General features: G+C 35.8%; 2 protein-coding genes, 1 long non-coding RNA gene and 1 pseudogene across 4 annotated transcripts; 1 reads left to right on the top strand and 3 right to left on the bottom strand.

Moving 5' to 3' along the window:
* Positions 1-6,556: 6,556 nt before the first annotated feature.
* LOC113280901 (cysteine-rich receptor-like protein kinase 10) lies at positions 6,557-10,718 on the top strand. 2 transcript variants are annotated; one of them, XM_026529504.1, is made up of 7 exons: positions 6,557-7,458; positions 7,564-7,707; positions 7,798-7,925; positions 9,492-9,702; positions 9,790-10,027; positions 10,136-10,286; positions 10,398-10,718. In XM_026529504.1, exons 1-7 carry the CDS (start codon positions 6,564-6,566, stop codon positions 10,647-10,649), a joined length of 2,019 nt encoding a protein of 672 aa, XP_026385289.1. In that variant the 5' UTR covers positions 6,557-6,563; the 3' UTR covers positions 10,650-10,718. The 2 variants fall into 2 exon arrangements, with proteins under 2 accessions (XP_026385289.1, XP_026385287.1); XM_026529502.1 differs by having other exon boundaries at positions 6,557-7,464.
* A 1,920-nt stretch (positions 10,719-12,638) lies between these two features.
* On the bottom strand, positions 12,639-14,515 carry LOC113278664 (macro domain-containing protein VPA0103-like). The gene is made up of 7 exons (XM_026527439.1): positions 14,378-14,515; positions 13,988-14,036; positions 13,777-13,879; positions 13,589-13,684; positions 13,381-13,455; positions 13,129-13,198; positions 12,639-12,783 (listed from the first exon to the last, which is right to left on the bottom strand). Exons 1-7 carry the CDS (start codon positions 14,513-14,515, stop codon positions 12,715-12,717), a joined length of 600 nt encoding a protein of 199 aa, XP_026383224.1. The 3' UTR covers positions 12,639-12,714.
* Positions 14,516-15,150: 635 nt separating this feature from the next.
* LOC113280900 lies at positions 15,151-18,517 on the bottom strand (annotated as a pseudogene).
* A 339-nt stretch (positions 18,518-18,856) lies between these two features.
* On the bottom strand, positions 18,857-21,921 carry LOC113277222. Its single transcript, XR_003324792.1, has 4 exons — positions 20,582-21,921; positions 20,367-20,484; positions 19,947-20,008; positions 18,857-19,119 (listed from the first exon to the last, which is right to left on the bottom strand). It is a non-coding gene; the product is annotated as an uncharacterized LOC113277222 (long non-coding RNA).
* Between the last annotated feature and the right edge of the window lie 1,985 nt (positions 21,922-23,906).

The raw sequence follows: 23,906 nt of genomic DNA, 5'->3' as shown, positions 1-23,906 counted from the left end.
CGCCTCAAGAATGAGTGATGCCTATACCCTGTGGTCAAGTTCGTATCCAGGATGAAACTGCCCGTTGCAAGCACTGTTAGCACTACAGTACTTGCCCACTCTTACGACCTCAACAGTAATTGCGCACAGAATGAAAACAAAGGACCACACAGGGGAGAAAACGAAAAGAAGAGGATAGTAGCTCACCCACACCCACACCCGAACCCGAACCCGAGCCTGGCCCGGCCCGGCCCGCCCGCACGGACGGCGACGGCGTGCGTGCTTCGGTGCGAAGCACCGTGCGTGTGTGAAAATGTGTGGTTGCACCTACTAGCCAATTGCCTAAGTCCTCTCCCTCGTACAAAAGTTCTAATGACCCAAGGGCCACTCTATTATCAAAAAATTCAATATTTATGGAGAGGTATCATCTTTAGTTTTCCCTATGTGGGACTAAAGGTTCATTCACAAATAGTGAAAATGAGCTAGTGTCCTTAGTGACCCATAGATCCTAAGTTCCAATCCCACCAAGACCAAAGACCAAACTATTGTTTAAAATCATTTTCTCTAACAGTTTGAATTTGTTAATCAAAGAGATCAATGACACAGTGACCAGATAGCGTTATTAGATATACGAATGTCAACAAGATTTCTGAGCATGGTAATGCAACTAGGTAATACTCCTGTGAGATTATTACTATCTAAAATTACTCGATGAAGAGGAAAGATCTTGCAGATTGAGCTTGGTATTGGTCCTTGGAAATTATTGTTAGACAAGTCGAGAAATTGTAGGTGCTTTAGCTGGAGATTGAAGAAAGATTACTTGTAATGTTATTTCTGGAGAGGTCTAGAAACTGCAACCGAGAAAGATTGTTGATTGAAAAAGGTACGGAGGATCCTAGAATTGAACACCGTGACGCAGAAAAACTGACTAATTATGGTCCATTTGAACTCAGAATTGATCCAGTTGCGTTAGTTGATGATATCTGACGTGTTTGTAGTTTAGGCCAACTATTTTGAAACATCCTAGTTAGATCAGTATGAAGATAACGGTTGTCACTCACATCCATCTCTTTAAGTTGAGGAAGATAAGGAATTGAAACTCGATAAAAACCACATGAAAGTACTTCGAAAGTAGTAAGTGCAGTTAATTATCCAGACGTAATAGGATTAAGGAAGTTATAAAGTTGGAACCGATTTTGAGACTCTGTAGACGGGAAAGATTCTGTTTAGGATCGAGCAAGAGAGAGGAGAGCACACGCGGAAGCAAATAAACAATTACATTGATAATCAATTTGGTATACAATTCTTCATGGCTTAACAGCCTACTTATAGTCTCACAAACTTGATAATCACTCAAAGTACTTTCCTAAAAAATCAAACTCTAAATAAAGCATACTTCTAGAAACACAAAAAGAAACTCTAAACATAGTAAAACTCTAAAACAAGCAACCGACACAACTTGCTCTTTTAACTCCAACTTCCAAATATCACACAGTGTGTCAACATCGTATGTTGATCCAACTTGACTGCGTCAACTGCAACAGTTGATCCACTTGAACTGGATCAACATCATATGTTGATCCACTAACCAAATCACCATATCTTGGCTTAACTTCCAACATCCTCCCTTAAACCAAGATATCATTCAACAAGAATTCCGTAAACCTCTTCTTCCATTGATAAACGTTTGCACGTCCTTGTCTTTTATCATTTTCTATTCCTCTTCTTCCATTGATAAACGTTAACACATCCTTGTGTTTTCTCATACCGAAATTCCGTCAACATTATCAAACTAAATTCACAAACCAATCTTCTTTACAGCAATCATCAAACACTCACTTCACATTCTTCTTCATCGCAGCGGAACACAAACCTTAACAAGCTAGAAACACCTCGTTGTGCTCTATACAACTTGCTAACCAAACACAAAACCAAATTCTTTAACTCAATTCACCGAGCATTATAGCTCACCTTCAACTTTCTTCACTGAGCATTGTAGCTCAAACTCAACACTTGTTTACCCACTTCACTCGCAGGATTTCCACTTAACTCTTCAAATCCCACACTGGGATTGCTTCACTTCACTAGCCAAATCCCCACTGGGATTGCTTCACTTCTCACGATCACAACCTTGTGACATCTCTTCTTTTCAATCTCTCATCACCACCTGGTGATTAACTTCTCTTTCTTCATAACCTTGTTGTTGTTTCTTCTTCTCTTGTTCCAGTCACGCTATTGTTGCGAAACCTTCACACTTGTTTTCTTCTCAAGATTCTCTCACAATCTTTCTCTTGTTACGCTTCTTCCACAAGCAATAACTAACACAAAGTCTGCCACACTTTGTAAGATCTCCAAGTTTCTACCACAAACTCTGCAACCACTATGTTTGAGTTTAATATGATACCATCCTCCCTTAAGCTCAAACATAACTACCATTTCTTGTCATTCTAAGTCCTTGAATTCGATCAACTTCATCAAACTGTATCAGCCTCCATGACTGCAATACCAACTTTGATCTTCTCTTGCTTCTATTTCGAATCAATAACCTAACCCTTTGACCAACATCAAATCTGCTTTCTCCAACATCTCTGAAAGAAACTGTCATAGTTTTCCAGTGTTATAAACCTTTTCGTCACGCTTACAGTCACAATTCTTCGGTAACATTTAACTGTGAAATTGACCTTTTGTAACACCGCATATTGTTATAATCTTCCAATAACACTTCCTCTCATACCTTTTTTTTTTTAAATTTTAGGTCGTGAAATCCTAACTACTTCTTTGTAATCTGTCGGCCAAAAACATATTCTTCCCTGGCAAACAATTCTTCTTGACAAAACTCCGTCAATGATCTTCACCATTACCTGCATCTTCAACTATACTACCACAGAGCCAATTCAACCACCACTAATGGCAGCAATTCTTCCTTGCAGTTTACATACTTCTTGCTCTCGTACACCATCATAAACCAATGACAACAAAAAGCTCAACTTCTTATTAATCATCACTGTTCCAGTCACGAATTAGTCAACACCAACTTCCAGACTCAACAACTAATCATCTCGAAATCATCTGCAGCTCTAACTCTTCTCTTTTGCTTCTCAGATTCGAACTGGAGTTTTTTCACTATCTTTCAAACACAAGCTGTTCTTCATCACAGCTGACTCCATCGTCAATTCCTGAAACCTATTTCAAAATCAGCAACGAGTCTTCTTCATATAACAGAACCATCAGTCCTGGTCACTTCATCGATCTTCTCTGTCTGTTACTAACCATCACCCGTGTTCATCATTACTGCCATAATTGTGACAGCAACCATCCTTATCACCGATCTCACTTGAGTTCTCAGCTCGAGTGCCTTCTTTTTCTTCAAGAATCTCAAAAAAAAACCCACATGAACACGATGACTGGCATCATGTAACGGAACAACAGGTCACTGATTTTTCAAACTCTGTATCTTCACCAAACACGAGTACTCATGTTGTTCTCTTGTTCATGGCAACACCCAACTTTTCTTTCTCAGCCTTCTCAACGACAAGAAATACCTCTAAACTCAAACCCTAACACCACTCGTGTGTTGTTCTTTACTGATCTTTAACTTCTAAACCCTAGGTGAATTAATCTCCAACACAAAAACTCTGACCTTTTCTCGATTTGTTAATGAGTTCTCTCGAGTCAGCAGCACACGAACAATTCGAACCTCATCTTCAAACTCCACAACGTAACTTCTCTTCTGCAAAGATATCCAGCTGACCTCTCGGATTCTAAAACTCGTTCAGAAGTGTAGTTTCTTGTGCATCCAAAAGCAGTCATAACAACTGCACTTTACCACTTTTCTTCTTCTTGTTTGTTTCAAAGACTCCTCGTAACCCTTGGTATGAGCAGAAACAATTTTTAACAGCAACATTACATCTTCACCTAGCTTGTATCAAGTCCTTATTTTCCTTCACACGAACATGACTTGCTTGTGCTCTTTTCGCAGCAAAACCAAACACAACTTCTTCTTTTTTTTAATGTTTTTTTTAATTAAAACTAGAAACCCTAAAAATAAGAACGCAGCAAAAAACACAATTAAACGAAAAATCTTTATCACCGGAAAATTCTAACTCTTTCTCCTTCTCCTCTCCCTTCCTATCACCTTGCTTTGATACCAAATGTAGGATCGAGCAAGAGAGATGAGAGCACACGCGGAAGCAAATAAACGATTACATTGATAATCAGTTTGGTGTATAATTCTTCATGGCTTAACAGACTACTTATAGTCTCACAAACTTGACAATCACTCAAGGTACTTTCCTAATAAAATCAAACTCTAAATAAATCACACTTCTAGAAATACAAAGAAACTCTAAACATAGTAAAACTCTAAAACAAGCAACCGACACAACTTGCTCAAGTTAACTCCAACTTCCAAATATTGCACAGTGTGTCAACATCGTATGTTGATCCAATTTGACTGCGTCAACTGCAGCAGTTGATCCACTTGGACTGGATCAACATCATATGTTGATCCACGAACCAAATCACCATATCTTGGTTTAACTTCCAACATTTTGTAACTGATCATGGCTTGGGAATATGAAATATGAAAAATGTGTGGGGAAGTTCCCTACATTGCAACTAGAGATGTCTAGTTCTCTAAGATTCCATAGATGTGATACATGTTGCGCGAAGTTCAATTTTGAAGATGTGGCCTCCGATAGATCAATACCACTCAAGCTTAGTATCTGCAGATTTACCAAACCTTGCATCCATTGTGTAGATGATGATTTCAAGCAATAGGTAGAAGAATAGCGGAAATAAGGAGAATAAGGAAAAGAAGAGATCTTTTTGCAAGATAAATCAAGGTACAAAAAAGATGATAAGTTGCTGAAATGTGTTGAAATGGATGCTGTAAAGTGTGTTTGAGAGATCAAGATGGGTGAGTTTAGTTACCTTGGAAAACCGAAATGGGATTTCCGGTCGCTGACTATGAAAATTGTTAAAGGAAAGATCTAAATACTCCAGATGAGTGAGCTTGAATAGAGAAGGAGATATTTTACCTGTCAGTGAACTGCTTGGTGAAAGGATAGTGTCATCACCTTCGTTAGCTTCGTCGATATAATGTTCCAAGTCTATATTCCGAAGATCGATTGAAACAACATGAAAAGAGCCATATGAACATCCAACTCCATGCCAATCACAACAGTTTTTATGTTGGCTGCCTTCTTGCCATGAAGATAAACGATTAGATGGGTCTTCCAAAGAAGACTTGAAATTTATGAGTGCCCTTCTTTCCTCTTCATGGCATCCATGAGACGACAATGGACACAGAACGATAGTGTTCAATAAGAAGAACAGGAAATGAAGACGGATAAGTAAAACACAAAATTTGTTTAAAAGACCAAAATCAATAATTCCTAGGTGAAAAAGACATTTAAATTTTGATACTGTTTAAATGGACAAAAATGTAAAAATAGCCAGGATGTAAACAGTTTCATCCTACCCATTTTTAAATATTTTTTTTTATTTTTAATTTACATCAGGAAGCATCCAGTTTATCCTTGCTATTTTTTAAGTTTAAGTCAGGATGAATCCGGTTTTATCCTTGTTATTTTTTTGTGTCCATTTCACCCATAATAATTTTTACTCATTCATTCGAAGCATGTTTTAAAAATATTTGGACAAATAACACATTTTCTGTAAGAAGAAAATGAAGTGATTTCACTTGAGTTATCTTAAATATGAATATGCCGCTAACTAAAACGAATTAGCTCAATGCGAATCTATAATTTTTTTCGTTGGATAAAATGAGTATGCAGAGAACGGTTTGTCTTAATTATTTATTTATAGGTTGTCCCTCCAATGACCCGTATATGTTCCTGTTTACAAGTTTGGGCAGCTAGCGTATCTGATCCCACAGCCATTAATTAATTTCTTGCATATGTGATGCAAAATAAGACTTCGAATCACCTTGCCGTTGCTGCCCGGCATGGACCATCTTACTCTATCGCGCAGCCCCAATTGCAATTTCACCTAATATCTCCCTTTGATCAGTTTCTTCGAATGCTTTCGGCAGTGGACTCCACTATTAATGCGCGACCTTGACTTGGAAATTAAATACTTTTAGCAATTTTTTCTTTGATTGTAGGTTCTGGTAATTGATTGCATTTGACAAATACTGATGATAAATATGAATCAAGAAGGCACATTGAGTAATTAAATGATGTGAGTGAAAATGTCCCACTTGGATTTGTGGCGCAATGCTAGCGCGTTTGACTCCATATCAGAATATGTTTTTTCAATTTTCCCTGTCCAGTGTAGCCGAAGTAAATGGTTGAAATTTACTGCAAAAGCTGCAGTCTTCGATTTTGGAGTTCTAAATTTTGCAAGCAAGGATACATATTACTGCTGCGCAACAGTATAGTCAATCCAGTAATATTATGGAACTCAGGAAAAACTCTTGTATGTATGGTTTTCATAATGAAAATGATTTCTTTTAATTAATAGTCTTGAAGAAAAAAGAATGTTCCTTAGACAAATGGTCAATCAGCCTTTAATATACGCGTCTGGAATTATTTTGGTCGAGTCCAAACTTGAATTAAAAAATGGAGTATATTAAAACAAACCATTTTATTGAAGCAAGTTGTTCATCAATAATTCAAAAAAATCTAAACATTTTTAAAATGATAACTCACAATCCCTCTGCAACAAAATTTATTCAAATCCCATTTCTGATTATCATCATCTTGTTATATAGATCACATGTTCAAGCTCAAGACATTTTTCTCCATTGTCCTACTAATTCTCCAAACTATACTTCTGGTAGTGAATATGAAACCAATCTCAAAAACTTTCTTCTTCCTTCTTTGGTTTCAAACGGTTCTATTAATGGATTTTTCAATACATCAGTGGGTACTAATCCAAACAATACTGTTTACGGACTTGTTCAGTGCCGAGGTGATATTTCCATGGATGACTGCAGAACTTGTCTAAATTCTTCCACTGTTGTTGTCATTCGGAAATGTTCTAATCGTATAGACGTCGATGTTCGTCTTGATACATGTCTTTTACGCTACTCCAATACTAGATTCTTCGGACAAGTTGATCAAAGTATGCTTGTTTGGTTTCCGAATGAGGAAAAAGTTAATAATCTTGATGTATTTAATAGTCAACTAGGTAAATTGATGACTGATCTCATGTTTAATGCTTCATCGGATTCGTCTAGGTTTGAAGTTGGATCATTCAACTATAATGATTTCAGTAAAATATATGGTATGGTTCAATGTACAAGAGATCTGTCAAGATATTCTTGTACATCTTGTTTACAAGATATGATTAGTAGAATTTCAAGTTTATATAATGGATCAAGAAGTGGATATATAATGACTCAAAGTTGTTTTATAAGATATGATGATAACATGTTTTACGAATTACAACCACCACCGCCACCAGCACTGGATACAGTTTCAGGTTCTATTTCGCCGCCGCCGTCTGATTCTGGTAAAGGTGTTTTGTCTTTTGTTTGGATTTTTTTTTTAAGGATGAACTAATTTGCTTCTCATGAAAACTTGAGTTTAATTTCTTGAATTTAAATTGCGGTAACAGAACCGCCGCCAGGTCCAGAACCATCGGTAAATATAGTTGCAGTAGCTGTTCCTGTGGTAGTTGGAGTTTCGTTGATGTTATTAGCAGTGTGTTTTTACTGCTTAAGGAAAAAGAAAAGTGTGACTAGTAAATCTTACGTTCAAGGTAATTAAGCTTTTCAGTTTTTTTGGTTTAATATTCAAGCCGGCGATTAAAACTGTGCAATTGTTTTACTGTATATCTGTATATCTGTAGGAGCTTCCAGGGATCCGATGGCAAATCAAGATTCTTTGCAATTTGACTTGGTTACCATTAGAGATGCTACAAATGAGTTTTCTGATGCTAACAAGCTTGGCGAGGGTGGTTTTGGTGCAGTCTACAAGGTAAGAGTTACAAACCCAAAAGCCCATTTATTTATTTTTAAGAACAAGCCCGATAAGATTACATGTATGAAAAACCCATCATTAGTTGGGGCAATTTCCCGTGGCAAATTGGCGATCAACATTTTTTTCTTTTTTTGGTTGAGCCACGGTGGATGAATAAAAATGTTTTTGCACTGTGGGAAACCAAGATAAAATGAACAAATATGATGTTTTAGGGTCTCCCTATGATTTTATTAATATAAACCAATAAGAATTGGATTCCACTTATTATTTAAATAATAAGAAATAAACTCTATAAATAATAAACGAGATTTGGAGAGAGAAAATGTGAGGGGCGGTCAAACACCACACACTGGCGCATTTGCTTTAGTCGCCCGGTCCTACATCAAGCGCACATTTGTTCTACTGTCTCATTCAACAAACCCTCAAATTTGTTGGTTTACCCCATCTGTTTTTCATATTTGTTATATCCATAGTGGGAACAAAATGAACGAATCACAAGTTTGTTTAGTCCATAGAAACTGCTTGTATCCTTGTTTATAATACTACTTCCGTCCCAGCAACAATTCATAAGTTCTGCTTGGACAAAGGTGGTACTACACCGCATCACAAAAGACTTATTCCCACCAAGCAAGGATTCCTATACCATTCAATGTGGGAGCTTTATTTGTTTAGACTTTTAAATATTGAGATCCTAGAAATTGATAACAACAATAAAATTTTACCAATATGTTTAAGAAAAAAGTATAAAAAGTTCATATTTCCTAGAATTACTCTTCTCTCCACATAACAAACAGTAGTGAAAACTCTATTTTTCACCCGTAATAATAAGTTTCTTTTAACAAAATAGTAATATTTGTGAAATTTTTAGTTTTCTATTCACCAATGATGTTTGTAGGAAAGATGGGTGAAAACTCAAAATTCAACAGTAATAAATTCTCCGTAACATAATTTTAAATAGTTGATTTTCAAAGTGGTAGATGCTAATGTTATACACCTATCAAAATGACAATAAATTTAAAGCTAATATTTTTGTCATATCATTTTACAAAACTCTATATTGTTACTAGAAATAAAAAAAATCAGAGATAGCAAACCTCTTCGTCTCCCTGTCTTAATTTTAACTATTAATTTTAAATAGTTGATTTTCAAAGTGGTAGATGCTAATGTTATACACCTATCGCTTTGCACCCAAATATATTTTGCTATATAGGTATGGTAATGAAGGTTTTGTTTGCAATTACAAAAATGTTAACATTGTGAATAAAACAGAATAACTAACAAAATTTTCCAATTTACCCTTTAATTTTTGGATATCCACATGGATTTCTAGACTACCTAAGCTTCTCCCATAGTCATGTTAAACAGTGTGGTTGAAACTTAATATTACCTCCGTTCCTAAGAAAAAAAAAAGGATACCATCACTTTTTCATTTTAATTTAAAAATAGGTCAAATTATAAAAGCGAAAGTATTTTTTTTTTTTTGGAACGGAAAGAGTACTATCTATTAAAGGCAAAATTTGGTAAGTGGGGAAAAATTTCTTAAGTCTTCTTAAACATTAACAGGGTAAGCTTCAAGATGGGCAAGAAATAGCGGTGAAACGTCTCTCTGTGAATTCAGGACAAGGTTTGCAGGAATTCAAGAACGAGGTGGTTTTGCTAAATAAGCTTCAACATAGAAATCTTGTCAGACTTCTAGGTTTCTGTTTCGAAGGCCATGAGCAGATACTCATCTACGAACATGTAGCCAATAGAAGTCTCGATAAGTACATATTTGGTATGCCCCGGCGGCGCTATATATGTCTCCCTTAACCACATATATTTTTTCATGATGTGCTTAGCTGTTATTGATGAGAATGTGCAGATACCAGAAGAAAAGTTCTCTTGGATTGGGAAAAACGCTACAAAATCATAGGAGGGATTGCCAGGGGACTTTTATATCTTCATGAAGATTCTCGGCTTAGAATTATTCACAGGGATCTCAAAGCAGGTAATATTTTGTTAACTGAGGAAATGGAAGCGAAAGTTGCAGATTTTGGGCTGGCTAAGCTTTTCGAAATTGATCAAACACACGGTAACACAAGTAGAGTTGCCGGAACACTGTAAGTATAGTACTACTTTTATTTTCCCCTTAAACGATTTTCATCAAAAACCTATGGTTATGTTAAACTTGTGGCTATTTGTAAATAACCTGACGCCACGATGCACAGAGGTTACATGGCCCCTGAGTATGCATTGCATGGACTATTTTCTGTAAAGTCAGATGTTTATAGCTTCGGGGTTTTGCTCTTGGAAATCGTAAGTGGTCGAAAGATTACCAATTTTCATCAGTCATCTTCAACACCAGATCTTTTAAGCTATGTAAGTATGAACCTGTTAACGAAATGTTCCATCTCAAATAAGAAAAAAATGAAGCAAAAACACCTCTGTCAGTCTAAAACTAACCTCCTAGCATTTCCTAAATTCATGCAGGCATGGAAGAATTGGAGAAAAGGTACACCCTTGGAGGTGCTGGACCCAACTTTATTCCAAAGTTCTTCAGGAAATGAAGTGATTAGGGTTATACATATCGGATTGTTATGTGTGCAAGATAATATCGAAGATAGACCCACCATGTCTTCTGTTGTTTTGATGCTCAGTAGCTACTCGATCACTCTAACATCTCCTTCACAACCTGAGTTTTTGCAAACGACATTTTCTGTTTGCGGGACATACCCAAGATAACACTCATTAATTACCCTTGGGTACCTATATATAGTCATAGATTCGTATGAAAATGATTCCAGTTTTTTTTTTTTTTTTTTTTGGATATATGAATATGCAGAGAATTGCTCATGTCTAAATTATTTATAGTTTTAACATGGGATTTTTAACAAAGTGCCACACTTGCAAATCCCGATTCAAGAAAATGCCACCGTTTTTTCAGAGTTTATTAAATGCCACAACTGTTAATAATTCTGTTAAGGCCCACCTAAGTTAGTCAATTTTGTTGGAACGAGTCAACATCTTACCGGAAGAAATTAAAATTTAATTGGAATTACTGTTTTACCCTAGCTGTTTTCACTGGCTCAAATTCTTTGTTTATCTCGGCCTTTAATTCGAGTCCTAGCCAATGCCAACTGAGCCTTTTACTCAGCCATCGAGCCATGGCTAACAGCTCCTCAAACAGAACTGCCGTTTCTTCGACTGACTCACCCAAACTAGATTAGAATTTGAACACTCCTTCTTGTATGCAGTCGATATCATGGCTAACCATCAATAATGAAACCTGACAGATAACTTAGTCGATACCTCAACAATAAAGAAGAATTGAGGGAGAATTGCTCGTTCAGGATATTATTCAAATAGTTCAAATACGTTTTGCTGGTGATACCCATATCAGCTACTGTTGGTTCATGGAATCATTCTATCTTCTTCCCTGCGACAACTTAACATTCAACACATACCCATAACTCTAAATCATTCAGTTCATAGTCACAGCAGCTTGGTGGAATTTGCAGGTGCAGAAAGTTATAAATGGTGATGATTGTTAAATGTGACAGATGAAATGCACCTCTTAATCATCTCTTTTTTTTGCACATTAGTTGTTTGTGAAAGATCCAAAGCCAAATTTCCATCGCCTACAACCTCTTTGCATTAATAATCATGTATATCAGTTGCAAAGGTTTTTCATCTCATATCAGTGTGTTGTTCTTGAATTTTGTTGCGAGTTGTATTAGCATAAAAGCACCAGCAGAACCATTAATGGCGGTATAAGCCATATGAATTATGAGATTGATAAGTTAACTAATGATCAATTTAGTTTTTTTTTAATCACTTTCTGAATCCAGCATTGTACCGGTAAGTATTGGATTTTAAGTAAATATTGGGTTTTGAGAATTGGGGAAGAAGATGAAAAGGAGCGGTGATTTGAGTTCAGGGTTTAGCTGTGACTAACGATTTAAATCGGTTATAGCTCAATATGATGAGTTGAGGGTTTAAATGTCTTTTACTATGATGAATAACTGCCACCTACGCACTAACAGATGCTAACTGTTCTTTGAAAAAACGGGATGGAAAAAGTCAAAAACGTGGCATTTTATTAAGTTTGAAAAAAATGGTGGTAATTTCTTAAATGTGAAAATGAAAGTGTGTCACTTTATTAAAATCCCCTTTTAACATTAAGATTAGCATATGGGTTTTGTTATATTGTATTTGACAACTCTATGAACTCCACCTTGTTGTGCATACTGTGGCTCCTTTCGTTTTCTTTGTGTGTGTGTACCGGGACATAATGAATGGCGATGATTAGCGTCCATTACGAGCTGGGTAGCTGAAAACCCCTCTCGGATCACCTTGTAGCCCGAGATGTACCATCTTATCCATCACGCAGCGGCTTGGCAATCGTAATGAACTCCTCTTAACCTCTCTCCATTGAGTCGGTTTTTGAATAACCGAAACCGAAAATATAGAATCCTTAGTTAGTAACTAATTAAAAGAGTGCGTAATACATGCAAGTTTGCACGTAATAATAAACTTCATCAATTAAGACGGCCTTAATCATCATTTCATTTGTACCATTAACTTCATTAGCTGTAATCCATCATTGATTGGTAACCTACCTAGGAAGGGAAATAATTCAATTTTACCATACGAAAGAAATAGAAAAATGAATACAAATCATGTTTCTTCGAATCTTCATTTCCCGGTTTAAGTCCATACAAACTGGTTAACCAGTAACCACACACTGCACAACGCTACTACTCCTACTACCCTGTGTATTTTAATAACCGTTGGGTATGGGAAGCAACTAGAGCAATGCATTCGCCTTCTCCAACCAAGCATCATAAACGTCATCTTCAAATAGAACAAAGTGCACCTACAATCAAACACAAAGATTTAGATGAGCAGTATGTGCAATTCAAGAAGGGGGGAAGAGAAACATGTTAAACTAGTTGATATACAACCAGAAATAGAAAGGAAATGCTTTCAAGACGGAGCGCAACGTTCAAATTCTTATCCTGTGATGTTGTATTACATTTTTCTTTTCTTTTTATAAAAGCCAACTTGTTTCAAGATAATGTTTTCACATCCGCAATTAACATCTTATACTCCACTGAGCACGTCACTTAAAAGAAGTCAATGTCATGAGCAGGAAAATCATATGAAAAATGATTGAAGAATTTCAATGCACATGGAGCAAACACCAACAAATTAAGATCACCTCTTTGAAGTCGCCATGGGATTCCATTACAGTAGATATTGCAATCGCAGCAGCTTCGTCATAGGGATAACTATAACGAAAAATATCAGAAAAATACGAAGAAAAAAAATACATGAAAGACTAAAAGAAGAACAGATTCATGGGATTTTTCGTACTCGTGTATGCTCACAACTAGGACTTGAGAACTCAAAGATACATATGGAACAGATCCTGTGCTACACAACATTAAGTATTCATGTTATATATACTTACCCATAAGCACCACAAGATAGGGCAGGAAAGGCGATATACTCTATCTTGTTCTCTTTTGCAAGCTTTAAGCAGTTTCTGCAAGAAATGGATTTAACGACTTCCATATAGAAACTACGTACTGACATTTACAGAAAAATCGACCTGACATACAAAAATCCAAGCATTGAATATCCATGAGTTCAAATTTCCGGGATCAATAATGATATACCTGTATGCATTTCTTAGAGTAACTTCAGGATGATTATCAACGTGATAAACAGGACCAACAACGTGAATAACATGAAAAACGGGCAACTGAAATGCTCTGCACAAATTTGGTAAACCTTAATTTTTAGCCAACATGATTTTCCATCGCAGTTAAAGATTCAAACAAAATCTAATGTTAGGAACACCTACGGAGTAATTTTGGCTTCTCCTTTTGGACAGCGAATTCCAGGACGGACCTCTGGCACAGTATAACAAGCTGCTCCTAGTTCAGGTCCTGCTGCTCTATGTATCGCTAAGCAAAAACATTATTAACCAGTATGAGGTCATCTACCTAACAAATAGGAACCAATGTAGACTACCAAAAAGTAATTAAAACCCTGTCATGTCTTTATGTGCTTACCTCCATCAACACCCCCACCTCCAAGCATCTTTTCATTCGCTGCATTTACCTGTCGGAAGAGAAGGGTCATTGGATCATCATCACGGATAGTCCGAAGTGGACAATGTAAGCTTATCAAAGAACTTTCTGAATGAATTATATGTATAAATCTGACTACCACCGCAACCTCCCCAATGAGGTTTACAGTTCTGACCAGCACCTTCACCATGAGGTTTACATTTCTGGTCACCAATCACATCAACACCTCTAGAATGGGGTTTCCAATTCTGACCACCACAACCACCACCACCATCAGGCTAGTAAACCCACTAGAAAGAAACTAAAGAGGCAATCAACTCAGAGCTAGTAGTCAAATTGTATTAGAAGCTAAAAGAGAGAATTTTTACTCACAATGGCATCAGAAGTACCATTAACCGACCACATTGTGATATCACCTCTTTGTATTTTAAGACTACTTGACATAGATAGTTTGAAATCCTTAACACCATCACCGCGATTTCCTCCTCCACCGCCGCCGTCTAATGCCATTGTAAGTGCACGGAAGACAATAGTAGTGGTGCTGGAGAGTGTAGCTGAGTTATGTGCAAGTTTGATAGTTGAGATTCTCGAGCAGGGGGACTTTATTCTTACAAGGTTATTGGTGTTTTGACGGAAATTTTGAGTGTATTGAAACCGATTTATAGAATTTTTTTCTGGAAATATAGGTCGATAAGTTCGAGCCCAAATGGCCTTCTCGGTCATCATTTTGATTTGGCTGGCCGGAGAGAGTCTCAAGATTTCTTTACAGTTTACACAATTAAGGTACTGGACATTGCATCTGTAATAGAGAACTCACACCTATACTTCTTCAACCCTTTTCATATCTTGGATTCAATTGTAAGACTTGTTCTTACACCCGCGACTGCAATCACACAACTCCACTTTCTCCCCAAGACTTTTTGGACGTGCCTTCCACAAAACTTTGGTTTCTTGTACCAAATTTGGACGTGCGTATTTATAAAATACATCAAGGGAGGGATGTCATAGTTGAGTTGGGAAGATGTTTACGGTGGTTCATAAAGAGAGATGTTTTGGTGGTGGGGGAGGTTTAGGAAAAGAGGAATTTGAAGTTTATAAGATGGGAGCTGTTCTGGTTTTAGCATATATCAGTGAGTGAATTCGATACTTATATAATTTGTTTCGATTATTGCCAACAGATGGATCTGTGGTGCAATGGTGAGATGACTTTGCATTATGAACAGCTCAAACACTACCATTCTTCCCCACCACCTCCTGTTTATGGGCAGATCATACATATATTTTAGCCGTGAAATTATTAGTAAGAGAATATCCGTCAGTCATTACAATCTTGGAAATCTGATTATGCCAACTCTAATTCAACCTCCGTGAACGCAACTGACGGATCCAAAATCAGATACTCTCTAAGTTGCATTCTATTTCCTCTTATCGGTCAAAAAAGAAGTTAATTTACTCCATTATTTGATTTCCAAGAACACACAGCACAAATCATGTTTTTTTGTTTCCACAGCTCAAACCAACATATTTCACAAGATATGGCCGGAAATTGTAGCAGCTTCTTCTAATGGATAACTGAAAATGACACTAAATTAGGATATTGAACAGGTTATATAAAGTATATATCAGCAAAACAACATTTAGGTGTTCATGTTGAAACTTACTGATAAGTACCACAAGATATGGCCGGAAAAGCAATATAATCTATGTTGCTCTCTTTTGCAAGCTTTAAGCAGTTTCTGCAACAAATTGAGTTAAAACTTTCCATTAGAATTAAACTGCATGAAGAACAAGGAAATATCAACCAGGGTATAACAAAAGTAAATATTCCATACCCATGTGCTCAATTTTCTGAAATATAGATATACCTGTATGCATTTCTTAGAGTAACATCCGGTTGATTTTCATTATCATAAAAAGGACCAACGGTGTGAATAACATGCGAAACGGGGAACTGAAATGCTCTGCACAACTTTATAGCCAACAAAAGTTTTACATGATCATAACTTCGAGTTTGAAGGCTCAAATCACATCTAATGTTAAGTACACCTACGGAGTAATTCTGGCTTCGCCTTTTGGGCAGCGAATTCCAAGACGAACCTCTCTAACAGTATAACAAGCTTCTCGTAGTTCAGGTCCTGCAGCTGCATGTATCACTAACCAAAAACATTTCCAAAAATTATGAGACCATCTAGCTAACTGGTAGGAATCAACAAAAGAAACTAAAATCATGTCACGGGTTTAAAGTTTACCTCCATCAAGACCCCCGCCTCCAAGCATCTTTTCATTAGCTGTATTCACCTGTCAGAAGAAAAGGGTCATCGAATAATCATCACAGAATAGTCCTAACTGGATAAATGTATGCCGGAATTTTTACTCACAATGGCATCAGAAGTACCATCAACAGACCACATTGTGGTATCACCTCTTTGTATTTTGAGACTACTTGTTGAAGAAATTTTGAAAACCATGTTAGTATAATCGTGTTTTCCTACGCCACCCTTAGATGCCATCAATCGTAAGTATAGTGAAATCAGAAGAAGTGGTGCTGGAAAGTTCAGCTGAGTTATGTGCCAAGTGTGAGATTGTTGAAGTTCTCAAAGGGGAGTTTATAGGGAGCGTACAAAATTTAGACGTGCATAGCATTTGTAAAATAGATTGAGGAAGTCAATCTCATGTACAAATATATCAGCTGACAAATGATTAATGAGCTTTAATGCACGGAGCAAACACCAACAGACATTACCTCCTTGAAGTCACCATCTGATTCCATTACAGTAGATATTGTAATTGTAGCAGCTTCTTCATATGGATAACTAAATAGAAAATCATGTTTAATTAGAAGAAAATATATAAAAGAGTAAAAGGAGAACTAAAATTATCGGATTTGTTGAACTGCGAGCGTATAGAACAAATCCGGTGGAAGTAAGGTCATACTCAACAAAGAAGGTGGAAACCTGTGTATATGATTGAGGCGTTTAGTTGAAGTTCATAGGGATTTGTTTTGTCGTTAATGATTTTCCATTCAACTTAACAATATTAGCACTCAAAAACAGTACAGTGATACCAAATTTACCTCTCAAAACTACTCCATCATGACACTAATGATAAAATATAGTTTGGCAAACCTTAATGGTGAAAGGACAGGCCAAAATTCAAATATTTTATCCATAAGAATTCACAACTTTCTTCTGGTTTTGCTCAACAAAAGAGATTGCAGTTGTACTTCATAAAAATCGTTATCAACTGTTAGGCCCATTACTATATATTGAATGTGCTATATTATATACAATATCAGCAACACAACTTTTAAGTGCTCATATGAAACTTACCCATAAACACCACAAGATATGGCAGGAAAAGCAATATAATCTATGTTGCTCTCTTTTGCAAGCTTTATGCAGTTTCTGCAACAAATTGAGTTAAACAATGCCATTAAAAACTGCACGAAAATTAACGCAAAACAATAGCAAACATTAAATATCCCTATGTGTTCAATTTTATGGGATCAACATAGACATACCTGTATGCATTTCTTAGAGTAACTCCTGGGTGATTATCAATATCATAAATAGGACCAATAGTGTAAATCACATGCGAAACGGGCAACTTAAAAGCTCTGCACAGATGTTATAAGCTTTTTAGCCTACACGAATTGACATAAACCTGAATTCGTGTTTAAAGGTTCAAATCAAATCTTATGTTAGGTACACCTACGGAGTAATTCTGGCTTCTCCTTTTGGGCAACGAATTCCAGGACGAACCTCTGCAACGGTATACACGCTGCTCGTAGTTCTGGTCCTGCAGCTCTATGTATAGCTAACCTAAACACATTTGCAACCAGTATAAGAACATCTAGCTAACTAATTGATACCAATTCGTGAACCATAAACATAAACACCGAAAGAATATAAAACCTTGTCAATGGTTTAGTCTGTCTGTTTACCTCCATCAACTCCCCCACCTCCAAGCATTCGCTCATTAGCTGCATTTACCTGTCACAAGAAAAGGGTCATCATAGAACAACCCCACATAGACAATGCAAGCCAATCAATTTACTCGATAAAATGTCACAGAAATTTCACAATGAATTATAAAAATCTGACCACCACCATCTCCTCCTTTACCGATTAGTAAAAATCCGTGCCATTGGAAGTGGTTTATAATCAACACCACCACCTCCACAATTTGGTTTACATAACAGAATAACCAATCCCAGCTCGAGGTCTACGAATCTGGAATGTAAATTCCCAGAGCACAATCGGTTTGTGATATTATCAAAATGTCAGAAGATGATTATGTAAAACTTGAAGCTAACAGTTTTTTTTAGCTATAATTTTCTTTATAGCAGGAAAAGCAAGGCTTGAAGCTAACAGTTTTCTTCATATGAACTCACCTGTGAAGATCCATATCTGTGATTCCCATTTAGCGTCCGAACAATGGCCAGGTTTTCTGGGGTGTGAACTCACCTGTGAAGATCCATGAGACCTGGTCTAAAGTAACACACAAGATATTATCATCCATGGGTTTCTAGTATTCTTACATCTAAGATAAGTGTTGGCCGTCCCGAACTCATATTTTTACGGGGTTTTTACTAAGGCCCAACCCATGGGTAACCCATAATATGAGGCATTTAATTAAAAGAAGTTTAACTCTAAGCCCCAAGTTATTAAAAGACATCCATGGCCTATTACATGTTATCAAGCCCCAAATTAAATAAAAATTAAATTTAAGTACAAAATTATTAAATCTAGGCCCAAAATTATTAAAGTATGGTGTGAATTGTAAATAGAAGTTACACATGCATATGGCATGTGTATCCAGAAGTTACACTTCCTTATGACATGTGTAATGCAAAGTTACACATCAAAAAAATAGACATTAAAAAGAACCCATACAAAAGATACATGTATTATTTTAATATTTATTTATAATAATTTCTTAGCATGTGTAACTAGAAGTTACACACACATCTTTCTAGGGTAACTGAGAGTTACATAAACAACTATCTAGTCAGAGTTACACATGCATCTGACTTGTGTATTCAGCGCCAACTCCAATTCCAACGAGGCCAATACAACAGATAAGCAATTAACTTTTATGAATTTATCGGAAACCTGAAATATAACAACAAACAAGCATGAACCAGTGTCAAAAGTAAAATGCAAAAGAATATAGTCCAATATTTAAGAGAACAACAAAAAATAGTCCATAAGAGTGCTTAATGTTGATAACAGTTACAATGAACAGACATATGAACCAATGCCAAAACAATAATGCAAACAAATATTATTCAGTATTTAAGAGAACAACAAAAATAAAATAAAATAAAAATTAAAGATCCATCTGGCTAGTGTCACTAGCAGTTATACATGAAATGACATGTGGACAAGCTGAAATATACAGGAAATGACAAGTGTAACCTGAAATATAACTAGTAGTTATACATGAAATGACTAGTGTAACCTGTAACCAACACATCCTCTCTGAAATTAGCATAACTACCACCATCAGCTTCTTCAAAAACTATAGAGACACAAGCACTGAAGGTCATAGTCAACAAGAAGTCACCAAAAGCTTTAAATGTAAAACAAATAAAATATGTTTCAACTACTATACATCCTAAGTTATTGTAACATCATTAATAACCAAAAAATATGGACAATAATAATATGTTAAATCATTCTTATATCCTATGAAATTCAAAGCATCTAATTCAACCAAAAATCCCGAAAATTATAATACAAGCAAACTGTATTTTAAACCGCAGATTCAATGGATTGATTTCACATAAACAACATTCTTGGTTCAGTTTAAATATGTCAATAAATCTCATGATATCAATTTCAAAAGCTAGACAATTAGCCAAGTACAATGAATTAGTTATATAAATTTCAGACGAAATAAACCAAAGGTACTGGCATTTAAAAACCGAAACACAAACCTTGATCCTTGTACTTATGATACTATTGAGAAAGCTATGTGTAGTTCGAGGTAGTCAATCCACTACAAAAAAATAATTCAAAACTAAATAAAGCAATCAAAATTATTTTCAGCATTATTCAATATTTTTCAGCATACATTGACCATAAATGAACCAAGAATCATATAGAGATATATTATCGTGTAAGCTTACACCAGATGACTTGTGTAACTGAGAGTTACACATGCATATAACATGTGCAGTTAGGAGATACACATGCATCTGACTTGTGTAACTGTCAGTTACACATGCATATGACTAGTGTAACTAGGAGTTACATGCATATGGCTAATGGTGATGGATAAATTCAATCAAATATGAGATGATGATTAGGTTTGTAAACTGTTTAATCAAATGCACAAAGGCTGAACACATGCATACCTAACTTTACCAGTGAAAGCACCTCCTTTCTTCACCCAGCAAGCATCCACTTGAATCTCATGATACAATGAACTTTTAGCCGAGGTAAGGAACACAAATGGAGGACTGACCATAACCTCTGTACAAAATTCCCAAATACATTTAAATACTTCTAATCCATAGAAATATCAAATGTAATAGCGTATTCACAACATTTATCGGCGCCCTCCACTCACCAACAACATCTATGTATGCAATTTTGGCACCGTTAGTGTGTCAACAATCTTCTTCACTTGGTCCTCAGTTCCATTCTGAAATTCCACAATTGCTCAATTATGAATTCCACTTCTTAGTCATCATTTCGGCGCCAACTCCAATTTCAGGAAGACCAACCTACAAAAATACCATAAATAAGCAGTTAATTTTATTGAGTTATTGGCAACCTGAAGAAAACAAAAAGCAATAAGCTTTTATGAGATTAAAAAGAACAATACACACAACAATGTATAACTAGTTTTACATGCACTTGACTTGTGTAAATAGGAGTTACACATGTATATGACTAGTGTAACTAGGATTTACAGAGCATCTGAATAGTGCAAATGAGAGTTACACATGCAATTCGAATGTGTAGACGCAAGTTACACATTCAATTTGGATGTGTATACGAAAGTTACGCATGTTGTGAATAGTCATCAAAATGAGAAACTCAATCACATTGAAATATTAATCCAATTCTGAACAAAAGAACAGTGAACTCATATCATAGGGTATATACAATTTCAATATGATACATTCAAACCATAAAAAACCTCAAAGAAACTTATCTTATTTCACTGATTTTCTATTGGAATAGTTGTTGAAGTTGATTAGATTCAACTGTATATGCTTCCAGTTATCTTCATCGATTAAGATTTCATCTTCAAGACAAGGTACTGAATGTAACAAATATAGATTGAACTTAAAACAATCAACCAAGAACAAAATCCATTAAAGATGAGCTCAGGTCGTTCGAAAATTAAAGTAAACGAAATTCATATTATATAGATGCATGGGTAAAACGAATAATGATTTACATATTTCGAATCTGAAAACCGATTTTTGATCAAGGCGAGAGATTAAAAAGATAGATCCAATTTTGTTTAAGAATCCTAGAAATTTTTCTTTGAAATTTGGAAATTTTCTCTCAAAAGTAAAATTGAGGTAAGAAGACAATAGATCTAACTCTATTTATGATTTCTGTAACATATTTGAAATGAAATGAAGATATTAAAGTTTCCCAGATGATTTTTCAGAAAATAAAAATTCGAAATCTCAGAATTAAATCAACCAACTCAATTGAAATGTTAAAGATGAGTATGCCTATCTGATCGATTTGATTTTGTAGGCCAATCTTCAGATGCATTTGTTGCTGATGATTATGACTTCGTTTTCCGTTGATTTTCACCGAATCTTCCAAGAACAAGTGATGATGATGTTGAATTTGGTTTAGATAATCAGGATTTGTGTTTGTAAAGATTAGATCTAGGTTTTGGAACAATTTTTCTCTGAAAATTTCGATGAGAATTTGCTTCTTCTCGGCTGGATTTTTCTTCCGCGAGAGAGCAAAAGAAAATGAGAGAGAGGAAGGGAAAACGAAAATGAAACTGAAAACTAAAATAGACCTTGTTTTATTACCTATAAATACTAAAGGGCAGTCTTGGTATTATTAGAATTGTTATGGATAATATTCTTATTGTTAAGCCATGAATTCTAAAATTCTGAGCCTAGAAATATCAAAATGTGGAAAAATAAAGTTGACAGTGAAGGATCCATTTTGTGGGGCTTCTATATATTGAAACCATATAGTAGGGGTATAGTATTTTTCATTATTTTTATTAATTCTTAGAGAAATTTTTGCTGGCAATTTCAAGTAATAAATTGATGTTGTATGACACACCTGCCAAACCAGTCTAATGTTATTATAGGACGTGCGCTCCACTCAGATAGATTAAGGTATCCAAGTCATGATATATGGAATCATTACCAGTGTAGCTAATTTAGCTGGTAGATAATCCAGTAATTAATTTAGAATTAGGACTATTTCTTGATTAATCTGTATTATTATGGTGCCTATAAATAGATGTTATACTTTTAGTAAAAATCTAAACCATCCACAAATATTTAAAGAAGAAGAAGAAGATATACCATTTTTCTGATCAGTCATGGCCAAGATCAGTATTTTACATTGCTCCTTGATTGTTTTGATTATCATGTCATCTTTTGCTCCAAGTAAGTATATACTTGTTATTCTTTTGCTTTGATTTGTATTTCTTTACGTATATCCTTTTTTTTTAGCGTAGATGGAGATGAATTTTGATTTTTAAAAATGAAAAATGTATTTATGAGTAGTATTACTTTAATGGAGAAGCATCTCTCAAATATTACTTGGCGTTTTTTCATCTGACAAAAACCTAATACTATTATTAGTTAAAAACTGAATTTAACCTCTATATACTTGTCCATGTTCAGAGATGGTATCTGCACTGGAGTTGGTATCTGCACAGGAAGACAAAACGTAGGTGGTAGCTTAACAAAAAGATACACGTTTCAAAATGTACCTGCTTGTGAACGCTACTGTAGCCGTTTTTGTGGTAAAAATGGACTATATGGTGTTGAGATTATTAGTCCCACATTATCTGGGTTTTTAAGATCCTGCGGTTTATAATCCTTTGGGCCTCTCCACTCATTGCCAATTGATTTTGAGTTGGATGCCCGTAATCTAACATGGTATCAGAGCAGGCTATTTGTGTCGAGTCAAATGACCGCACCTTTACTCCGCGTTACCCGATTTATTGTTCCACGTGTTAGACCCAACTATTTGTGTCGAGTCAAATGACCGCACCTTTACTCTGCGTTACCCGATTTATTGTTCCACGTGTTAGACCCAACGAGGCTACACGTGAGGGGGCGTGTTGAGATTATTAGTCCCACATTATCTGGGTTTCTAAGATCCTGCGGTTTATAATCCTTTGGGCCTCTCCACTCATTGTCAATTGATTTTGAGTTGGATGCCCGTAATCTAACATATGGTAATGATGAACTAGATGGTAGAGGTAAATGCAACGGTAAGTTGTGCCAGTGTTGTGTGCCCGATCCTTTGTACGAACTTGCTAGAATTGATTTGGATGATCTAGCGCCATAGCAATATGTATTCCTCCTATACATCCGACCCTACCTATAATCCATTGCATAAAGTGATTTGTATTGTGTTACAGTTCTGAGCCAACCGTCTGAAGCAAACACCTTAGAAACCACACACTCACATAATAATTAGGCCTTACCCGACGGAATTTGCAGAGGGCAGTGCTTAGTGAGAGTTTCTGAGGGGGCGGAAGGGGTACGCTAGGAGTTTGTGATTGTGTTGTTCCTTTTTCTTTTGAATTGTGTCATTGTTGTTTTGATTTGATTTGGCTTGGGTGATGTATGTACTGTGTTCAATTTTATTGTAAGCTTGTTCGAATAATGTGATTGAAAATCTTTTTAACAATTTCAATCAAAATAAGTCTTCTAACAATTCGC

The sequence above is a fragment of the Papaver somniferum genome, chromosome 5 (genome assembly GCF_003573695.1).
Source record: "Papaver somniferum cultivar HN1 chromosome 5, ASM357369v1, whole genome shotgun sequence".
NCBI classification, from domain to species: Eukaryota; Viridiplantae; Streptophyta; class Magnoliopsida; order Ranunculales; family Papaveraceae; genus Papaver; species Papaver somniferum.
This window is presented reverse-complemented; position numbering and strand designations above follow the sequence as displayed.

Excerpts from the sequence above, each read along its gene's own strand:
- LOC113280901 (XM_026529502.1), top strand. The coding sequence starts at position 6,564 with ATGGAGTATATTAAAACAAACCATTTTATTGAAGCAAGTTGTTCATCA. Across the intron at positions 9,703-9,789 it reads TCTCGATAAGTACATATTTG|ATACCAGAAGAAAAGTTCTC; the intron begins GTATGCCCCGGC and ends GAGAATGTGCAG. Across the intron at positions 10,028-10,135 it reads AGTAGAGTTGCCGGAACACT|AGGTTACATGGCCCCTGAGT; the intron begins GTAAGTATAGTA and ends CACGATGCACAG.
- LOC113278664 (XM_026527439.1), bottom strand. The coding sequence starts at position 14,515 with ATGGCATTAGACGGCGGCGGTGGAGGAGGAAATCGCGGTGATGGTGTT. Across the intron at positions 14,037-14,377 it reads ATGGTACTTCTGATGCCATT|GTAAATGCAGCGAATGAAAA; the intron begins GTGAGTAAAAAT and ends CTCTTCCGACAG. Across the intron at positions 13,685-13,776 it reads GGAGAAGCCAAAATTACTCC|AGCATTTCAGTTGCCCGTTT; the intron begins GTAGGTGTTCCT and ends AAATTTGTGCAG.